Raw genomic sequence first — 20,693 nt, forward strand, 5'->3', positions numbered from 1 at the left:
GGATCGCCATTACTTTGTAAAGTTTTAACAGTGTTGCTCTATTACAATTTTTAAAAGTTCTTTTTATTGTACCACATAGTGTTTGGAATTTGTTTAATTTATTTTGCACATCTCTATTGCCGGTACATGACACAATGTAACCAAGATAATTAAAATCACTTTATTGTTGGATGGAACCGTAAGTAATGTAATTACTTTCAGGGGATTATTCTTTGAGATATTTCAATCCGACCATGGCGCTGTATCTTGGAAAGGATTTATTAATTCTAAGTTCCAGTTGAATTCGGGTGGAGGAAGGACCAAGCTCAAACATATTTCTCTGGTAGGAGGCTGCAGTGTTGCCACATCAGGTGGAAAAAAAATTAGTCTGGCTCGTAGACCTTTAACGAACAAAGTGACAGGAATATATAAAGTGGGACGTAACCTCTGTCCAAAATGTCGCAGCATTTAAGGGGCCAGAAAATGAAAGGTCATTATAAATTATTTAGATTTATAACTATATGACAACAATTTCAATACACTGGTAATATATGCTGACATTTATGACGTTGTGTTGCAGGGAGCGTCCTCGAGCCTCGTGGTGAAGTTCGCGGACACTGAAAAGGAACGTCAACTGCGCCGGATGCAGCAGATGGCCGGTAACATGAGTCTGCTGAACCCCTTCGTCTTCAACCAGTTCGGCGCGTACGGCGCCTACGCGCAGGTAGTGCACTGTTCAGTGGTCCAATTTTGAGTGACTGATTTATGATTGAGTTTGAGTGCTGGCTGAGTGTTGTGTAGTTTCATGTTATCTGAGTGTTCAGGGTTTCAGTTTTCTCCCAATGTTCAGTCATGGATAAATATATAATAAAATACGAAACTTACTGAGTTTCCCGTAACACATGCTAGAGGTGTTAATGTAGAAACTGATCTTGCTGCCATCTGTTGGTAGGTGGAGAACTTATTACATATACCAGCGCACCAAGTAGCGAAAACAAAAACTAACTACTCCATGCATTTAGCAGCGCACCTGGTGATGAAAATGTTAAACTATGCAGAAAGTATTCCCTCCCTCCCTCCTTTCCTCATCCCTATTCTCAACGAACCCAGTTTAAAATAAAACATTTTCATTTTTATTTCTCACACCATCTATCACTGAAAATTCTTACCGGAGCCAACAGGAAGATAAAAGAGATGATCTATTTACGCTACCCAATTAAAATATAACCAAACAGAGATAGAAAATAAAGCAAAATGTTAAATAACTGGAATTGTATTCTTTGGGTATTTTAGTGTAGGACTACAGCTCAATGGAAAAGTCTGCAAAAACTACTTAGATAGTTAAATTTATTATATTACTATTACTTTACAATACATTCAACAACACTATTTTTACAACGTCCATAAACATCCCTGTTTAACATACACTTTATGTCCACTTATTAGCAAGTTTCTGGCTGCCATCTTGTCTTCTCGAGCAACGTCTGTTCGTCTCGAACGAACGGATAAATAGAGAATTCTGGGTAATCTACCCAACACGTAGTTCTAATGTTCACCACCTATGACATAGGGCGCTGATCATCTTATTTGAACCCCCTTCCGTAAGATGGTGCTGACCGCAGTTTCGCAACCTATTATATATTTATCTATCCTTATACTGCTTGTTTGAGGCTTGAAAGTAATGTAGTTTTCCCTAAGATAGGTTACTAGCCTTATCGTTAGGTAGTCCAGTAGTGGGGCTGCCACTTTTAGCCTCTGGACAGGCTTGTAATGCAGCATTTCCTCTGCATTTGATGAAACAGTTATACCGCTGTGACTCGGTCGCCATTTCCTCGTTGGTAGAAACAGGGTGGACCACGGGAAGGTGAGGATGGCATTTGGATAGGAGAGGCTGTATGTTTCGCGTCACTATCCCTTCTTCACCCCATCGTCGACCAGGAAGACCGTTAAGAAGACTGCTAGATGGGGCCGAAACAGGTCTACAGAGGCCTAATTCGTGAAGGATGATGATGATGATGATGATGATGATTATATATTTATCCATGGTTCAGTCGTAAAGTGCTAATTTATTGCTAAGTAGCTGAGTATTGTGTGGTTGTGGTCACGTGAACTACAGTGATTTCCAGAGATGGTTATAGCACAGTCTAGTATATACAGTCGCGAAGCTCAATACGTAGTAAATATGCAAACATTAGATAGTTACTCATCACTAGGATCGCTAATATCGCCTCATTACAGGCAATGCAAAATAGTACCGTCACATTCTATTGTTTCTAGCACCCTCAAAACTCAAGCTTCGTGACTGTATATAGTAGACTGTGGTTATAGTATGAGATTACAGCTGATGTGAAGTCATAATCGTGTGTATCATAACTATGATAATAGAGATGTGATATTAAATTTAATGTCATCAAGACGCATGCAAGTAATGGCGGAGCTTCACATTTCTGCGTACAATTCTCACCGTTATAACCTATGCTTGCGTATTGACCTCTAAGCATATAGGATTATGTCCGTGGACTCTGTAGAGTGCCAGTCACAAAACAAGCCTTCTGCGCAACTGGCGTCATGGCTGGTTGGTCCAATAATACATACAAATATGTATTTCAATACTCTTATATGGCAAGCCTATGTCGTTTCCTTGTTCTCCTGAACAATTTACTTCAATAGATTTGGGATTTTTGTGAAATCAGGTCTTCAATTTAGACTCCCTCCTCGAAGATTCCTGGTAGTTCCGTTTCCCCCTACTATATGTAAAATCACTAGACTATTGTAGTAGAGATAGCCTGTGTGATAACATAGCATGATAAATAATGGAGCAATGATTGAATGAGAGTGTAGAGTGTGGAGGACATCGTGTCTGATCTGTGTTGTTCTCTCCCCCCATGCGCGGCGCTTTGCGGGTAGCCTATGCAGCAACAGGCAGCTCTGATGGCGGCCGCCACCGCTCAGGGCACCTACATCAACCCCATGGCAGCTCTGGCCACGCAGATCCCTCACGCCACCCTCAACGGCATGGCAAATCCCGTCGTACCGCCCACATCAGGTACGCACAATATATAATTAAACCATGTGTAAAAATTTATGTGAGTTCTTGCAGTAATTTATAAGTTACAATTTTATCACCAGCTAGACCCACTTATAGGTCATTCGTTATCTCATGAAACCAAATGCTTGCGTGCGCCGTAGCATATAGTAAGAACCTTAGAGTGAGAGCAAGTCAGCTAGCTAGCTACAAGTAGAAGCGTTACGAGGGAGAGAAACTTCTCAGCCCACTTCTTCTTCCCCTGATGCACAGGTAGGTTTCAAGAGATAACGAATGACCTATACATGTTGTTGTTAGTGATATTTTAATTAAATATATACGTGTATTAATTTACGTTAACCATTTCCCTAAAAATGGGATAATTTTAAAGAAGTCTACATTGAATTATGCAGTATATCTTTAAGAACATATTACATGAAACAAGCTACAGGAATAGATAATCAGAAATTATTTTTAATGTGCATTGTTAGGTTCCTTCATAGTGGACACATCTCTTCAGTGTTCAACGGATTCAACGATGTCAATGCTCTTTCATCAGTGCGTTCTTACAGTATCAGAAATCGATCGTAGCCTATCGGAAACGTTTTAAGATCATTAGGAAATTGGAATGAACGTTGGAAAGGAAAAAGAAAATAAATAATTAACATAACAGATTTACAGTATGAGTTTAACATAAAATTATCATACGATGACTAAAATTCGTAACATTCACGTGACGATGTCAGTGAACGTTATACTCATCCCTGATTCCTTCTACGAAACCATTAAATACCTCTCACATGTCTCGACTGTTATTTTGGCTGTCTGGTCAGACAACCTGTATAGACTATACGTATTAAAAATGGAAATTATATCTAAATTGTTGTGTCACAATATCAATATATTTTACCACATCGTCTTAGAGTATCAAGAATTGCATTTTAAGTTAAATTTAAAACAAGAAAAGATCATAGATCATATCATTATGATAAATGGTTCTTAATTAAAGACGTATAATGAGTTTATTCTATCCATCTTGGTTACTGCGGTTATATTGGTCAGATCTGTAGTTCCACCAGGACATATTATACAATCTTTCGCAGGTTCGTTATTTTTTTCAGCGCTGAGACTAACTCAGTATCGATGACAAATTAAATCATACTTTGATATTTATACTAAATGTCCCGCCCATTTACAACCTCAAGTCATTTCTCAGTTACAGTCATTAAACCAGGCAGCCTTATCAGAGTGTGATGTCACGAACATTCATCGATGAAGTCCGACTAACTTAACGAACACTTTAATTGTAACTCGTCTGCCATCAATGTGAGGAGTATAATGAAATAGCGCTGTATTTTATTCGTTATGCCTGAGGTTCGATTCTCCCAAGTACGAATATCAATTTCCGTTTTTATTTGTTATTATTTAATTTTATTTGTTTTATATCACGAGCCTACTATTATAGCAATACACTGTATGTGAAATATGTTTAAACAAATTGCACGTAAAATAAGTAACAAGCTTTAGGAGTCGTAGTGTTTGAATATAGGCCTACGTCAAATGTTATAAAACCATATTAATACGCGTATGTAAAAAGCATAAAATTATTAAGAAACTAATAAAATATTTAAAAATAGAACAAAAGACTGAACTTCAGAGATTCGAATACTCCACAACACTATCCATTAGGCTACTCCATGTATGATAGTAATGAAGGCATTATAATTTATGCACAGACTGGGAACATAATGGAGGTCCCATAATAAAATATTTTTAGGAAGTGTGATTAAGTATCTACACGCAAAAATCTGGGTGTTTTGAGTTTGTTCCTCGAAATCTAAAACATGCTACAGATAATTAAATTATCATATTACCTATCTTTTCGTGAGGTAATGTCACATTGGAATAAACCGTGTATCATTTTCACTAGTCATTTTTATGTTATTTTGCCCTACGTTTCAAATTGCTTTATCTTAGCCTTACAGTCTAAATTGCTTCTTTTTACTTGTCTCCATTTACTTTCTTCTTACTCACCTACTATTAACATAATTACTTACTGACGTACTACTTTCTTACTTTCGTTCTTTCTTTCTTACTTATTTACCTACAGTAACATACTTACTTATTCTGACAAATCTATTAAGTTTTCGTCTACATTTGCCTTGATAACCAAATACGAGAAGTAGCGGGTAACATGTCTGGGTTCAAGTCCTGGTAGAGATAAGTTATCGAATTGAGGTTTTCCCGTGGTTTTCCTTCAACCCATTAAGAGTAAATTCTGGGTAACTTTCGGCGCTGGACCCTAAAATTTCTCTGGTATTATCACCTTCATTTCACTCAAATGCTAGATAACCATCACAGTTGATAAAGCGTCGTAAAATAACCAATAAAAATAATAACAACCAAATGCGCCTCTTTTATTTCACAGCTTTTACAGTCAGATTTACAACATAAATGAAATCCTTAAGTGACTGATTTAGAGTTTTTCTATAATTGCCAGGATTTAAAACAGTTAATTTAGCCTCGACGGACAATAACAAAATGAAAGCTAGTGATGTTCATGTCGTTTTAAAATCCAAGATCGACTAGCCTCGATCTTAATACTTCAATTATAGAGCGTTCAGCTCTGCTCCCGCGCATCAGCCATGCTTTCATGGCCGGCTTGGAGTCTGTCTACCACAACTGTGTTATCACCTTTCATTATGTGACAGTTTTATTTTTTTGTAAGCCAGTATTTAAAGACAATACACGTTTGCATTTTTCACTAATGGTATTTGCATAGGCATCCGTAACCTCCCGCGAATTTTTATATTTCATAATTACTACTAACCTGTTTCAAAGGAGTTGTTCAAAGTGATATCCGTTTGCAGTCGCACATTCCCGACATCTTGTGATGAAATTATTGTTATTCACATTCAAAAAAAATAAAGCTAGAAAGAAAGTATACAGAAATAAAACCCACACTGTAGAGGAACTTAGAAACAATATAAGAAGATATATTTCAAACATTACGGAAATACGTAGAACTTAACAAGTTCATCAAAAGATGTCGGCAATGTGTGAAAGCAGATGGACGATACTTTGAACTCGTATAATACAGGTTAGAACTCATTATGAAATAAATATACACGGTGTAAACAATATAAACTGCAAAATTTATACAGACTCTACCATCTCGTTCTACTAAACATGATGTATAGTGAAATGTTATTTCTTCTATTCTTGTTTTTAATTCCTAAAATGTCATGTTTTTAAGATTGATAGTAATCTAATATTTACTGTTCGAGTAAATGTGAACGTCATTGTCAGTGAGCTTCCGTCCAACACACGCTAATACGTTTACAATAGAGAGATAACAGAGTACCCTGATTTGTAAACAAGAATATCACCACAGTTGCAATGTGCGTGGCGGACAGAAGTAAATAATGACGGTCTACTACCTTTTACAAAAACATTAGACTCACAGATAACAGTTTTTTCTAAGGAAACCACAAAAGTTACAGAAAAATTGTATTAGACGTTTTTGTTCAGTAATTTATGCTGTATCACAAATATTTTAGGCAGTTTATATCTTTTACACCCTATATAATTGTATGCATGTTATTATTAATCAAAGTTACTTGAGTAAAAGTACGCGGGAGGTTACGGATCGATAATTATACATTCCACGCCGGTCATGCAAGCACGTCTGACGCGCATGTTCTCGAATGGGTTGCGAATTGAACGCTCAGTACAAATCAGTTTTAAAATGTAAACGGATGTATTGTTATCTTTCAAGTCATTTAATATTATTGTAATTGCTTGTGTGACTTCTATTTTCTGTCCTTATATGTATCACCCCAAATATCGAATATGATAATAAAATTGTTCGCCTTCTTTGAAAAATTAGGAATCTTTTACTCGGGTCTTGTATGGTTTTTGTTACCAATTTTCGAATTCACAAATATTTCTGTTATGTTAGTAGGTACGGCTTTACTTGTTTAGTGATACTGGTCGTTAGTATACACAATTTATGTCATGTAGCAGAGCATGTACTCTTACTGACGCTCCTCTAATCAGATATCTAGAAAAGTTTGGCAATGTTGGATTTTTCTTTCCAAAGTTTAAGGTGAGTGCATGATGACGTAAGTATATTTTATCACAGTCGATCCTATTCCCAGTGAATGTGGCAGCCGCGTTAGCTCAGGCTGGGATGACGCGATTTCAATCCCTGGTCGAGGAAAGGAACATTTCTCACCGCTATGACTTCCATGTACGATATGTAGTCAAATGATTTGGCGACATCAACACTCCTTTTATTAAAAAGTAGCAATTGTTTTTCTTCACAACTTTTGTGAATGGTTCTGCATGCTATTTTTTAAACTGTTAATTTCATTTTAAAAAGACTGGACCTTCGTATTTTCATAAAATCTTATGGGAAATACTCTATAAAAATGAGGGAAGATTTTTTTTTTTTTTCGTGTATGAAAAATTTGAAAAAAGAAAATGTCTAAAATCAGATTGCCACAGATTTGGTCCTAATGATCACTCTGAAGAAATTTTATGTGCTGAATAAGGCAACTTTTGGCTATTGAATTAACCTATAATGATTGTTACCTACCTGAACTGTATGTTAGAAATTAAGTTTTAAATTTTAAAGGTACTGTTAGATGTTTATTACCAGAAACCGGAAGTTTAGGCATTATGAATCATTAAAATAGGCAGGCAAAAAATTATTTGTATGCATCTGAAGCCTGACTAGTGTAATATGTAGCTAGTCGGTGATGTATGCAATGGAGGGGGAAAAGAACTGGCCACCCTACCCCATTATCTCCTGGCCTAGTTGCCTCATAAGTAGTGCCTTCTTGGTATCACTTGTGAGCTTCAAACCTGTCTTCGGACAGTTGACCAAACAGCAACAATAGAAAAGAATGGAATAGAATAGAATAGAATGTTTTATTTTCGCTGGCAGAGTTAAGACCATAAGGCCTTCTCTTCCATTCAACCAGCTTTAATCAATACAATAATGACATACATATTTAAATTATGAATATTCACAGCACACTTAAAAGATTCTCCAGAAATATTCTTCAGTTAAGTTTTAACGACTAGTAGATGTTTATTTAAATTGAGTTAAAACCTATAAGAAAAAGTAATAACTTAATTTATGAGCTAATGTAATTCAATTCAATCTATATGCAATATATAAAAAATTATAGTTTAGTTGAGATAGCTAGTTGGTTAAGATGATGAGAATTAATTTAATAGAAGTTCCCTAGAACTATGTTATAGGGAGCAAAATATAAATCTAAAATATATTGATATAACGGGAATATTAATGTAATGAGATTTTCCCATTTGAGGTGTTGTATTCTATTTAGAGAAATTAATGGTAATAATAAAAATGTACATATGTTAGTTTCATTATAAGTAACAAATATTAATCATTAATTAATCTGTTAAGCAAGAATTTACGTAATTTTGACCTAAATTAAGTTATTGTCTAACAACCCCTTACATCACTCTGAAGCGAGTTCCAAATTTCTAGCAATTGAAACTGTATAGGATGAAGAATATAAAGATGTCTTTTGTTATGTTGAGACCTGGTACTTAGCTGATGATATGCAGGTAAATTTTGAAAACGAGAAGCCAAATAGATTGGGATAGCTGTGCGCAGAATTTGAAATAAGAGAATAAGAAAATGCAGGGCTCATCGATCTCTTAGCCAGCCAAGACAGAGTTTGGAAAAACGAGTAACTATGATCATACTTACAAATATTGCAAATTTAACGGACCCACGCATTGCTATGATTAACCTATATTTATTAATACGCCCTGAATATTTCATGACCTTAATTTAAGTATCTTCTAAAAAGAAAATGTACCAATAGAATGAAAAATGTGACTTTTGGGTAGAAAGGAAACAAAATTAATTTCTAGCTTACAATGTAGTAAGCTTACAACCATTCTAAGTTAATTCAATAGCGAAGAGCTCTCTTATTCAGTACAAAAATATCATTAGGACCAAATCTATAGCAATCTGAATTGAGATAATAATTTGTTTCAAATTTTTCATACACAAAAATAACCAAATTCACTTAAAAGAAAATAAGAATATCGTCACTAGAATATTGTAAAATCTAAGCATTACACTTCAGCTGCTGCCTTTACTCCCGAAGTTAATCATATAGTGCCGGTACTATACAGGGTGATTCATTATTACGTGTAAATACTTTGTGTGTGTAATGTAGAGGTGAAACTAAGACTAAAACGTTCTATAGACCTACAACTTTTTCTTAAAACCTTTAATTCCAGAGTCAACGCCATTTTTCGTGGAACTTGCGCTCCCAAATAAAGAAAGGATAACACGCCAAATGTAAACTAATTATTACTTTCGTACAGTGAATTTGGACTTCAATACAAATATAACTAAAGTCACCTAATCCATATCCTCGGCAGTCCACTTATGCACGTTTTGTGAACTAAAACCAAACACAGTAAAGAATGTAAAGCAATTCCTTCTAGACTTTACACATTTGCACAATTCTTAGTGTAATGCATGTTCAAAGTACTGTCCCTCAACTTGAAGTCCAGAGGGTTCATGTCCGGTGATCTGGCTGGCCAAGGAGTTGGCCCTGCGCGACCTGTCCATTGACCTGGATATGCAGCATTGAGATACGACCTTACGTTGCGGCAGTAATGCGCATGGGCACCATTGTGCATAAACCATAAGTTCACTCGCGTTGGAAAAGGGATATCATGTAGCAGACCATGCTATTCGCATTCCAAGAATGCGTGGTAGATTTCCCCAGTCAACCGCAGAGGTGAACTCGAGGTCGGAGTAACTGATTCCCCACAATACCACACCAAATGTGTGGGAGAACAGTAATGCCTATGCAGTTACTGTGACGTAGGTGCCATCTACTGGAACTCTGGAATTAAAGGTTTTGAGAAAAAGTTGTATAGAACGTTTTAGTCTTAGTTTCACCTCTACAATACACACACAAAGTATTTACACGTAATAATGAATCAGCCTGTATATAAGAGAGACTTCTGGAAGCAATAGCGTAAAGAAATATTTATTTGCATCGCACAAGGATCGATCACAGTTAATAGCCTGCAGTTTTACCAGCTGAGCTAACAGCTGTTGATGGAAGAAGGAATTCAATGTATTGCAATGATAAGAGTGAGATATCCTATATGGTTTTCACTCTGAAGTCGATGTTTGTTCATATGTTTGCATGTGCTGCAGGGTGCAACAGTTGGATGTGGTGCCTCAATCTTGCTTTATTGACAGACGTCATACAAAACACATACTGGTACCAAACAACCACCTCCATCATCTGACGTCTTTTTTTTTTCTCACAAAGTAATAAAAACAGAGGCGTGAGGATAGGTGGGCCGTTATTTTTTTCTACAGTTTTATATTCCGAAAGAAGTTATAGGCAGTGCCAAAGATTTCATTGCCTTTCATTCAGTTTAAACCCGTAATGTGTGAGCCTACAGGTAAATATGACAAACAGTAGACTAGTTATAGGCAGTACCAAAGATTTCATTGCCTTTCATTCAGTTTAAACCCGTAATGTGTGAGCCTACAGGTAAATATGACAAACACTAGACCACAGAGAATTGCTTCTAATATTATAAATTTAATTTTTAAGGAATACAGATGAAGATCACATGTTAACAAAATCCAATCGATAGTCTAGGAGAAAAAACTGTGTATGAATAGAAAGAAGATAGACCACAGGACAAAAACCACTTTTTCTGTATAAGGGATACTAAAAACATATTTCCGTGGAAAACCCTAAATCATCTTTTCGAAATTCCATAAATTTTTAAAGAACTTGGCGACGTTATGAACACCTCCTCCAATGAGTGCACCCTGGTACTTGTTTGCTGTCAGCTCCACGCTTCAATTCGATATCATTGTAATTCTATTTCAACTAATCAGCTCTCATTTTAGGTTCGGGTGCAGGCCAGCCCGTTAATGGCACCATTCCTAGCCTGCCTTCCCCGACCATGCCCAACTTCAACATGGCAGCACAGACCCCCAACGGGCAGCCCGCCGGATCCGACCCATCCGTCTACACTAACGGCATTCCGCAGACGTACCCTGCACGTAAGTATCTCGCCCTAGCAGGATCCGTCGACGTGGCGCGGGACTCTACACAACAGTAACCACACCACACCTCACAGCTGCTAATCAAGGCCTCCTTGAACTTATCTTGCTGGACGGTCTTTTTAAAATAAGTGTAGTTATACTATGCACATGTCGAATGTATTATATTTGAGAAAAAATCTATAGCCTATCATAGAAAAACAGCTCTATATCGGATCTGTGGAACTGAAATAAATATATGTAGTGGCAGGGTTTGGCCCTTTATGGGCTCTCGTGCCATGTATTTCTTTATGTATTTTATATAAGTACGGTACGCCACAAGTAGGCTATAGCCCGGGTCTTCTTGCTTTATACCTAAAGGGTGAAACTGAACCATTTCTTCCCTATGACTATGGTCCGTCCCAGGAATCTGTGGAGTAGAAAGACGAAATAAGACCTCTGCGCAAGTGATATGTGGGAGAGCTAGGGTCAATGACCGCTCTGGGGGAGGCACTGGTTGAACAAAGCTACCAATTGCTTGCAGAAAGGAGATCATTTCTATCCCAACTCTCTACCATGAGCATCGTACCTTTTAGCAGTCTCGAGCTGATACTGCCTGTAATATACTCCATCACAGATAGACTCCGCCCCCTTATGGGCCAAGTCATTCTACAGATTCTTGGGATGGACCATATAGACTATATGCTATTAGTAGGTTAGCTATACTTGTTTTCTAGTTGTCAGGTTGAATTTTCTTTTGCCAACTTTGTTTCGAATTTCGGTGCGATACTGACAATTGACAAATACTACAACTGATAGTTACTTTCTAACTGTTATGTTGACAGCATAATTTGCTTTTGAAGAAGGTGCCAATGTTCATGAAATGAAAGGTATAAAAAATGCTATCAAGCGTTATGTGAAATTTGAATGTACCGATAATTGATAATAATTAATAATATTAATAAATAGTACAGTAATAAATTAGTAAATAAACAGCATACATTTTAAAATGATATTCGGTTTTCGGAGTTAGTATTAGGAATATCCGCTAAACTGGAGAATTCCCACGGCATTTTTTTAACCGTGCCGTTACGTTTAGCACCAAATTTAAGTAAATACACAATCTCGCCAACATAAGAACACGACGTTGGTGTGTGGCGTCGTTGGAGGGAGAAATTTGTTTCTTTTCTCTCTCTCTGCCTCCTTCGTTCTGAACATTTTTTATTAAATGTTAAGCACAGGAACGCCATTTCGTAATTTTATTTAAGAAACAAGCCAAATAAATTATCTTTGCATCAAAAACGGATGTTCCCTGGACCAAATTATCGTATTTTATAATTGTTTGAATGCAACAGAAGCCAGAAGTCTTGCACTTGACTAATGCAGTGAATTATTTAAGAATATAGTCGCGATTTTTACTACCACCATTTCGATTATGTTTTGTTTGACACGACTCGGTACGGCCTGGTGACTAGTGGCCAGCAAGTAAAGTCGACTATCGACATTGCTCTGCCGTGGGTATTATCCAGTTGTTCCGAAATATCATGTAGTCAAACAAAATAAATTTTAGGTTAGGTTTCATGAATCATAAACTGTTTAGTCAAAACCAGTGAATTTCACTTTGCCAGACATCATGCATTTTAATATTAAATCAATCTTAAAATAAATAAATAGTATTATTGTTTCAGTACATAGAATTGTAATTTTACCTATTTTGGCGGTTACCTACCTGGTAACAGTTGACAACATTGAAAATACGGCCATATTAGTTTCTTAGGAAATGCACTTTGAAAGTTTCATGCAAGACACATGCTACAGTTACTCCAGAAATAATCTTACGTCATCCCCACAAATACACTGCAGACTTCTGACACTTTATCTGCATTCTCTGACCATGAAAGAGAAGGAGGTAGACAGAGAAATAAAGGCTTTGAATGCATAGAACAGCACTCCACTCACGCTACTAGTACCACATTTCTAGTAGGCTAAACATCAGTTGTTCTCTCAGAGTAAGGAACACATGTGCCTATCTTATGCTTCTATAAGCATAATACAGTATATTTCCTGTTTCTGCTGTGTTCATTTAATTTGTGTATTCATCTCTTCTATCCAAACGAATTAGGCTACACTATGCTAAGCATAGGCTACTTCTTTGAACTGAAGAACTGATATCCTTGCTATCCCTCCCAAATTCCTCAGTAGGCTACAGAATTGACCCAACTATCAGTAGTTAAAATTTTAACTTCTTTTCCATATACCAATTAATTACTTTATGTAGAAATATTAGAACTTAACAATTTCACTTTATTAACTTATGGAAAATCTTTTTCTACAGTGAAAAGTTTCGAAAGTCTACTTCTAAATTGTAAACAATTAGACTAATAAACACTTAGCTTAATTGGATTTATCACCACATAATATGTTTTAAGTAAAAAGGTATTTCTAACAACTGTTGATTGTTCCACACGAATTCGTAATCAGTCATTGAATAAAATATTTTATTTCATTTATAAATGGTTTAGCCTCTCAGTGATTTAGCTTAAATATTTTAAGATGATATTTCTCCTAACTATAACTTCTAAATGTTTGGCAGGTGCCAGTAACAGTACTAATAGTTGTTGTTATTGTGAACTTTCTTAACAAACACTGAGACTTTTCCTCCAGTATGTGAGAAACATAGTGTGCTGCCTTGGCTGGTATTAGAGAGTTAAGGAGGACTTCCATCAAGAGTGGCCAACATGCATTGCCACTGTCACCAACAAGCTATCCTCACTGTTGTTCTCTTTCAAATTCCAAACAGAATATGCTGTTGTTGAAAATTCTATTATCTTATGTAGAGTCAGTCCAACCTATAACGAAATCAAACTTCCTCTCATTATTAACAATATGCTGGCAATTGAAGCTGAAGATTCTTTTTCTGTTGTGGAAAACGTCAGCATGGTCACTGCCAGGATTCAGTAACAGTACATGAGTACCGTCAATTCTTTCCACAACTCCAGAGAACCAAGACCTGTTATATCGGGCTACATGATGTGTGTTGTTCTAATATCCAGCTTCACTTATAAATTTTTGAAAATCTGTGGTATTTTTCTAGCAAACAATACAGATATCCTTCTGGTCATTCTACTCACAGTTTGCTGGCTTACACCTCCCAAGTCGCCAGAAACTAGTTAAAGTTACTTTAAAATTAAGAAACAAAGCTAGCAGTATATTACCAGTGCAGTTAAATTCCGCAATTGTAAGTTACATGCTACATGACCAACGTCATAGTCTAACCTCACCTCTACAATATGCAACAAGTACAAAAGCATCATAGTAAAAATGTAGTAACAATTTTTTTATTCATAGGCCTACCTGTCGCATAATACCTCAACGAAATTAGCATTTGAAGAAATGTAAAGTCCTCTTTAATTTTCTTTCCTCAATAACTTTTCAAACATTATTACTTTATTAAAATATCAATTACGGTTTGTTTGTCAAATCTGTAACTCATATGAAACTCATTACTATCCTATAAAACTCAGTCTATTTCTTATAATGCGCTGAGGATCAATACTGCTTAAATAATTGCCTTTTTTTTTTTTTTTTTTTTCATAATCCTCTACAAACTCGATCTACTCCAAAATGTCAGCCATTTCTCAAACTTTCTTATTCTAAAGTCAGTGTAGAAAGTGAAAATATAGAAGGTTTTGAACTAAAGTCGCCATGAAAGTTTACCTTCCTCGAAGTATTGACTGTGAAACGCAAAATGGCTTCTTTGTACAATTCAAAGTCTACTAGTACCGGTATAAAATATTGTCCATGAATTCGACTCTAAGGATCAATACACAGAAGAATATGTAAGACAATTTATAAAACTTCAAGACACAGTGTTTGTGAAGAGTTGGGTAGAAGTATTAAATACCAATTAATTAATAGATAATAATATGAAATTGCTGAAATAAATTTCAAGTTCTAACATTTAACATAAGATTTAATTTTATTCCAGAGATCCTATAAAGAGTTATTTATCTAAAAATAGATTTTATTACTACAAATATAACACATTCGTCAATTATAATGATTATTACAACGCTCACTGTAACATTAACTACAAAAACAGCTAATAACTTCATTCACCCAAAAAATGTATGAGAAATTAGAAAAGCCCTCAACATAATATGTTTCATCCTTTGTTATTCCTTCTGTATTTCGACATTTCCATTGAACATGTGCCACAAATGCATTATGATGCAGTGAGAATTGCAACATTCAGCCTTATGCCTTGATTAGATGCATTGATGTATTTCTATTTCTTAATTTCATGTTAGACTTTTCAGCCGACGGGGGACAAGCAACCCATATCTTCGGGCCAGCACATCTCATCACATTGCATTTTCTTGTAGGCTGAACTCTGACATGGATGCTACAACATTAAACCTGTAAGCCTGCAGAGAGTTCTGTAAGAATACTGCAGGAAGAAAAACTATGATATTTGTTGTTTGACCATTAAAAAATTGTTCAGTAGGCAATGTGTGTAAACCCTTTCCAGTAATGCAACATTAGCTCTGAATTGGCCATAAGACTTTGCCAGCACCATATGACCTAACCTGCGTGGTGTTTTCTGTGTGGCTGTTTATTTGTTGCTTGCAAACAATCCTTTTGTTTCATTTCCGTGTATTTTTATGTAGGTCTTCTACCAATTGTAAGGATATAAGAAATGTTTTTAGGTACTACGGTACATTAAAACTGCTTTCAAAGTAGAGATACAAAAATTTGACTTTAATTTTCTTCCTTTTGTGATACATTCATACCGGTAAGATGAATGATCTTCATTAAAAAACACATTTTAGAAGCTCACTCAATATCATATGATTTTATTTTGTCCATCATTTATGAAGCCAACTGTAAAGATATGAAAAAATTCAGGTTATACTATGAAAGTGCTTTCCATCATACGACAAAATAATGCATATTATTTAAGCAAATATGTGTATTGTTTAATTTATGAACTGTGTCTTCTATTTTCCTAGTAAGTTCTGTGTGCCTTCTGATTGCGCTCAGACCCTTGTTTGCTCTCTTCCAGACATAACCTCATCTTCTGTGCTGGCTGCTGTTACATGATCAGAATATTAATCTTCTATATCATTAAAAATGGAAAGGAACTTGTACAGTGCCCAAATCAGAGCCGTCTTAAGGGAGAGAGTCAGTGTTTGAACTAGAAGGAGAATAGATTGTGTTGCCGATTTGCAGGTCTGAATTCCATACACTTCCTAACATAAAATGAAATTAATAACCTTTTGCCATTAATTTATGTCTGCAGTTAAAAAGTTCATGATTCTTCAATGTAGCAAAGAAAATGTAGATACCAGTGTATACATCCCTCTCTTCCTACCCCTCTCCTTACCCTCTTCATATTTTCTCTCCTTCATTCTGTCTGTCTGTTTGTCTGTCTGATCTATTTGGTCTTGTCTATCTGATGTACCGTAATCTATCTAGTTTTCTATCTTGTCCATCGAATCTGTTTTATCTAACATTATCTATCTATTCTAATCTAATCTATCTTATCTATCTACCTACCTATCCATCCATCTACTGTTATCTATCTGTCCATATGTCTGTCGATTCATTTATCCTTGTCTCTGTTCCCACATAAATTCATACACTCAGACACTCGCTGATTCAATATCTCACTCACTCATGCTGAGATTTATTCAGAGTGTTTATACCACATATTAAAAATAATATGAATGCTGACTGTTTTAAAAGTAAAATTTATTTAGTAGATTCTTCACTTATCAGTTCTCGAGTTCCTCTAACTTGAAATTTTACCATGACTGAGATTGACATTAAAGAGCAATCTTTACGGTTTCTTCTTGATAAGAATAGACGTGAAGGGTACATCTGAAAGCATATAGGTCACAATAAAGTGAAGACTTCAAGCTTATAACTAAATACAGATCTTAAAAAATTGTCCACAAATTACGAGAGAAAAAAATACAAATGAAAATTGCTGAAAATTATCTGACACACATTTCGACAACACTGGAACCTTAAGACGGCCCTGTGCACATCGATATTGGCTGAGGACTGAGATAACTTTTATGTAGATGCGCTTCACTTGTCCATTCCAGCACAGGGACTGCCGAACGGGGAGGCCGCATTGCAGCACGCTGCGGCCTATCCAGGGATGCAGCCATACCCTGGCGTTGGTGAGTCCAGCTCCTCCTCCTCTCTCTTTTTCTCTGCCTCTTCTTGGTACCCTCGCCCCAACTGCGCGTCATCTTTAACCAAACACATGTCAGAGATTGCTTGTCATTTCACTCATCAATACTAAAACTGATCACATAGCTGAGGAAGGAAATATAAATATTAAAATTACAATATTTATAAAATGCAAGGAAATTTTTATAGTAGTTTTCGAGCTCAGTTTTGCCTAAATCACACAATGTTAAAGAGTTATGTAGTACGTAACATTTATCAAATCGAGGTGACAAAGTTAAATACGTTTAGGTGTGAAAAGTAAAGGACTTGATGTTGCACCAATTCCTGTTTCCTACATAAATGTAACATTGACAAGAAAAGATATGTGGAGTAGAGTGCTACTGATACCTATAGACCCAAGTAGTTACCATGTTTGGCATTAACTCTGAAGTTATCTCGTTCTAAATCAGCAAAGGGCAATATATTTCTAAAGGTAAAAAATATGTTTCCTTTCAAAAGGTCCTTTGTCTCATGTAAATAAACACTGTTCTGACTAACAAGCAAACATTCTCAGGGGGCAGACAAAAAAGTTTCTTTTTTCTTCCACCATGTTAATAATGTCAAAACAAGTGCTTATACAAATTCTGGCCACTCGAGCGCAATTATGAAGGCTGACCAGAAAGTAAGTTTTCCTGGGACCGTTTACAGAAGGAAAACACAATTTCACGGAAAGATTTATTGGAAGAGATACAGCAATTTTTTAGCTATTTTTCAACATATTCCCTACTGGAATTGAGATATTTGTCACTTTGTCACACTGTGGGATCAACTTTTATATTTCTGTTTCATAGAAGTCTACCACCTGGGATTGGAACCAGTGTGTGACAGCCGTCTGTATTCTCTGTTGATCCCGTGGTATGATAAATTTCTCAATACCGATGAGGAATATGTTGAAAAATAACTCAATTACTGTGTATGTTCTAATAAATTTTTCCAATGAAATTATTGTGTTTTCTTTCTATAAACGGCCCCAGGGAAACTTAATTTTTTACGACTCTTATAATTGCGCTCGAGTGGCTATGTTTCGACATTATTAACATAATGGAAGAAAAAAATAACTTTTTTATCTGCCCCCATGAGAATGTTTGCTTGTAAGAGAATTTCAGGTACAATTACCGACTATCTGTTTCTTATGGCTTCACAGGTTCTTGAAGTACAAATCAGAAATCAAAATAGAAAATACAGTATAGATCGTATGAAAGCCAGCACAACAAACAATAGGCTGCAGTGTGTCCAGAGTTGAATGGTAGTTTGCCCTTGAAACAAAAGAGAAGGGGGAACGAAATGAGTTTAAGAAAACAAACCAAGTATCCAGTTATGCTGTGGGAGATTACTATATCCAGTACCTCTGTCAGATTCCACCGCTGTGGAGTAATGGTTAGCATGTCCGACCGTGAAACGAGCAGGCCCAAGTTCAAATCGTCAAATCCTGGTTGGGACAAGTTTCCTGATTGGAATTTTTTTCTTTCGAGGTTTCTCCCCCACCCCCAATCAATTGAAGGAGAATTGCTGGGTAACTTTCGCTGTTGTGCCTCCGCCTCATTTCGCCTTCATTAATTTCAACTTCATTTATCATCTTTCAATAGTTTCAGGTCGACTGGATATGCAGCAGATGTACCAGTAGTACTGCGATTTGCATATAGATGACAACTATCTTAGAAAGTTGCATAAGTTCAGGGGTCAGTGGAGCTTTCAAAGCGGACTCTGTCAAACCTGGATGATGTGCAGTTGAATCGATAAATGGCACCAAATAGTAAATCACGATACCTGTAATAATGCAATCTTCAGGTTAATATAGGATACAGCGAGAGATAGTATCAGTTCTTGCATACAGATGGCATCGATCTGAAGAAGCTATTGAAATCCCAGGGGGATGGATAGCATAAACTCTGTTGGATTAGAGTAGGGTAGCTGACTCGATAGATGACTCCAAACAGTGAATCATGATACTTACACGAATGCAGTCCTAAGTACTTCAGTAATCATTCCATAAAAAAAAAGTTTGTGCAATACTCCTCATACTGTGATGCAAGCCCTCTGTCCCTTCTCAGTAAGGGAAAAATAAAACCTCTGTCAAATAATGATAACAATAACTATTCATTCAGAAATTCGCAAGATCATCAGTAAAACAAGCATAAGTATTTGTGAGATTAGATTTTTACTTTATTATGTGCGGAAAATGACTCGGATCCCTTCCCTTAACTGAGCTATAGACACTCGAACTCGACCCAGTGCAGGTTATTGTTTTATTTTATTTCACATGTTTCTTTGATAGCTTCAACATGTACCATGCTACTGCAATCTATGAACAAACGAGTGCTACTTTATTTTGAATAAAACTAGGTTAGAAACGTAACTATGTATGTAGCAGTCACCCAGTGAAGTACCGGTACCTATACAAATATCTTGTTGGGGACAAAGAAATATTAAAGTGGTTTCATTGAATATTTCCAAGACCTTATTTACACGTCGTGAACTGACATGGCCATGGATAACAAGTTGTTAGCCTATATTAGTTTTCATACATTCTCGTGAATGTCAAATTACGTAAAATGGCAGGACAGATGTTATGAATTTTTATTAAATCATTATTTTCAACAATGATGGATATTTTCGCTGTCATTTTGTTTCATTTCATTTCTACAGAAGTCGGTTGTGAGATCTTACAACAATGGCACAGTCTCTTTGTAGTTTTGCAGATTGATGAGTCAGAGTCCATAGAAGCGACAGATTAGATAGACTGCTAGCGTTATTCAAAACAATCGTTACGCCATTGTTCCAGCAGGTACCACATTCCATTCTAATTATTCCACTTTAAAGCAGAAACTTCGGTAAAAAAAAAATATATTATTTTAACCGTAGGAATAGCCTACTTGAGCATTGTGAAGTGGCTAGATATTATCAGTACGAGTACAATGATAACTTTCGAATCTTTACTCAGTATCGTTTTAAACTATACATACCTTTCAGAATTTATGGAGTAATTTACTTAGTAATAATGGAACAATATCAAATGAGAATCTTAGAATAAATGGAAGACCTCGAAGATAAGATACCAGCCCCTTGAGTGAATAGTCCTGTCCTGTTTAAAAATCTTTCATTTTTCTAAATGATCTGAGAAGCACAAAGAAGCTGGAATAGGCAAATATGGCTTTCAGGTATAGCTCCCTGTGAAGCAGAATTGAATAATATCAAGAGAAAAATTGTTCCGGAACTGGAAATTGTTCAAGGCCAGAATAACTGATCGAATCTGAATCTCATTGCCTATTTGACCATAGGAATCAATTACATTTGCAAAATATGTAGAGTTATAAAATTCTATTGCGTTATATTAAAGCTGCAGAACTAATATATTATTAGAAGTAG

General features: G+C 36.0%; 1 protein-coding gene across 11 annotated transcripts in view; it reads left to right on the plus strand.

Moving 5' to 3' along the window:
* bru3 (bruno 3) overlaps positions 1–20,693 on the plus strand; it is a 197,856-nt gene that overhangs the window by 143,461 nt on the left and 33,702 nt on the right. For 7 of the 11 annotated variants that reach the window (XR_011336142.1, XM_069847320.1, XM_069847327.1 and 4 more), the window contains 4 exons: positions 560–703; positions 2,887–3,025; positions 10,938–11,105; positions 17,174–17,275. Coding sequence is in view for 10 of the 11 variants with exons in the window: in XM_069847320.1 (XP_069703421.1) it covers positions 560–703; positions 2,887–3,025; positions 10,938–11,105; positions 17,174–17,275 (553 nt within the window). In the remaining variant the exon portion in view is untranslated. The remainder of the gene's footprint in view (positions 1–559; positions 704–2,886; positions 3,026–10,937; positions 11,106–17,173; positions 17,276–20,693) is intronic. The other 4 variants (XM_069847325.1, XM_069847330.1, XM_069847323.1 and 1 more) reach the window with 3 other exon arrangements.

This window comes from Periplaneta americana, chromosome 15 (genome assembly GCF_040183065.1).
Source record: "Periplaneta americana isolate PAMFEO1 chromosome 15, P.americana_PAMFEO1_priV1, whole genome shotgun sequence".
NCBI classification, from domain to species: Eukaryota; Metazoa; Arthropoda; class Insecta; order Blattodea; family Blattidae; genus Periplaneta; species Periplaneta americana.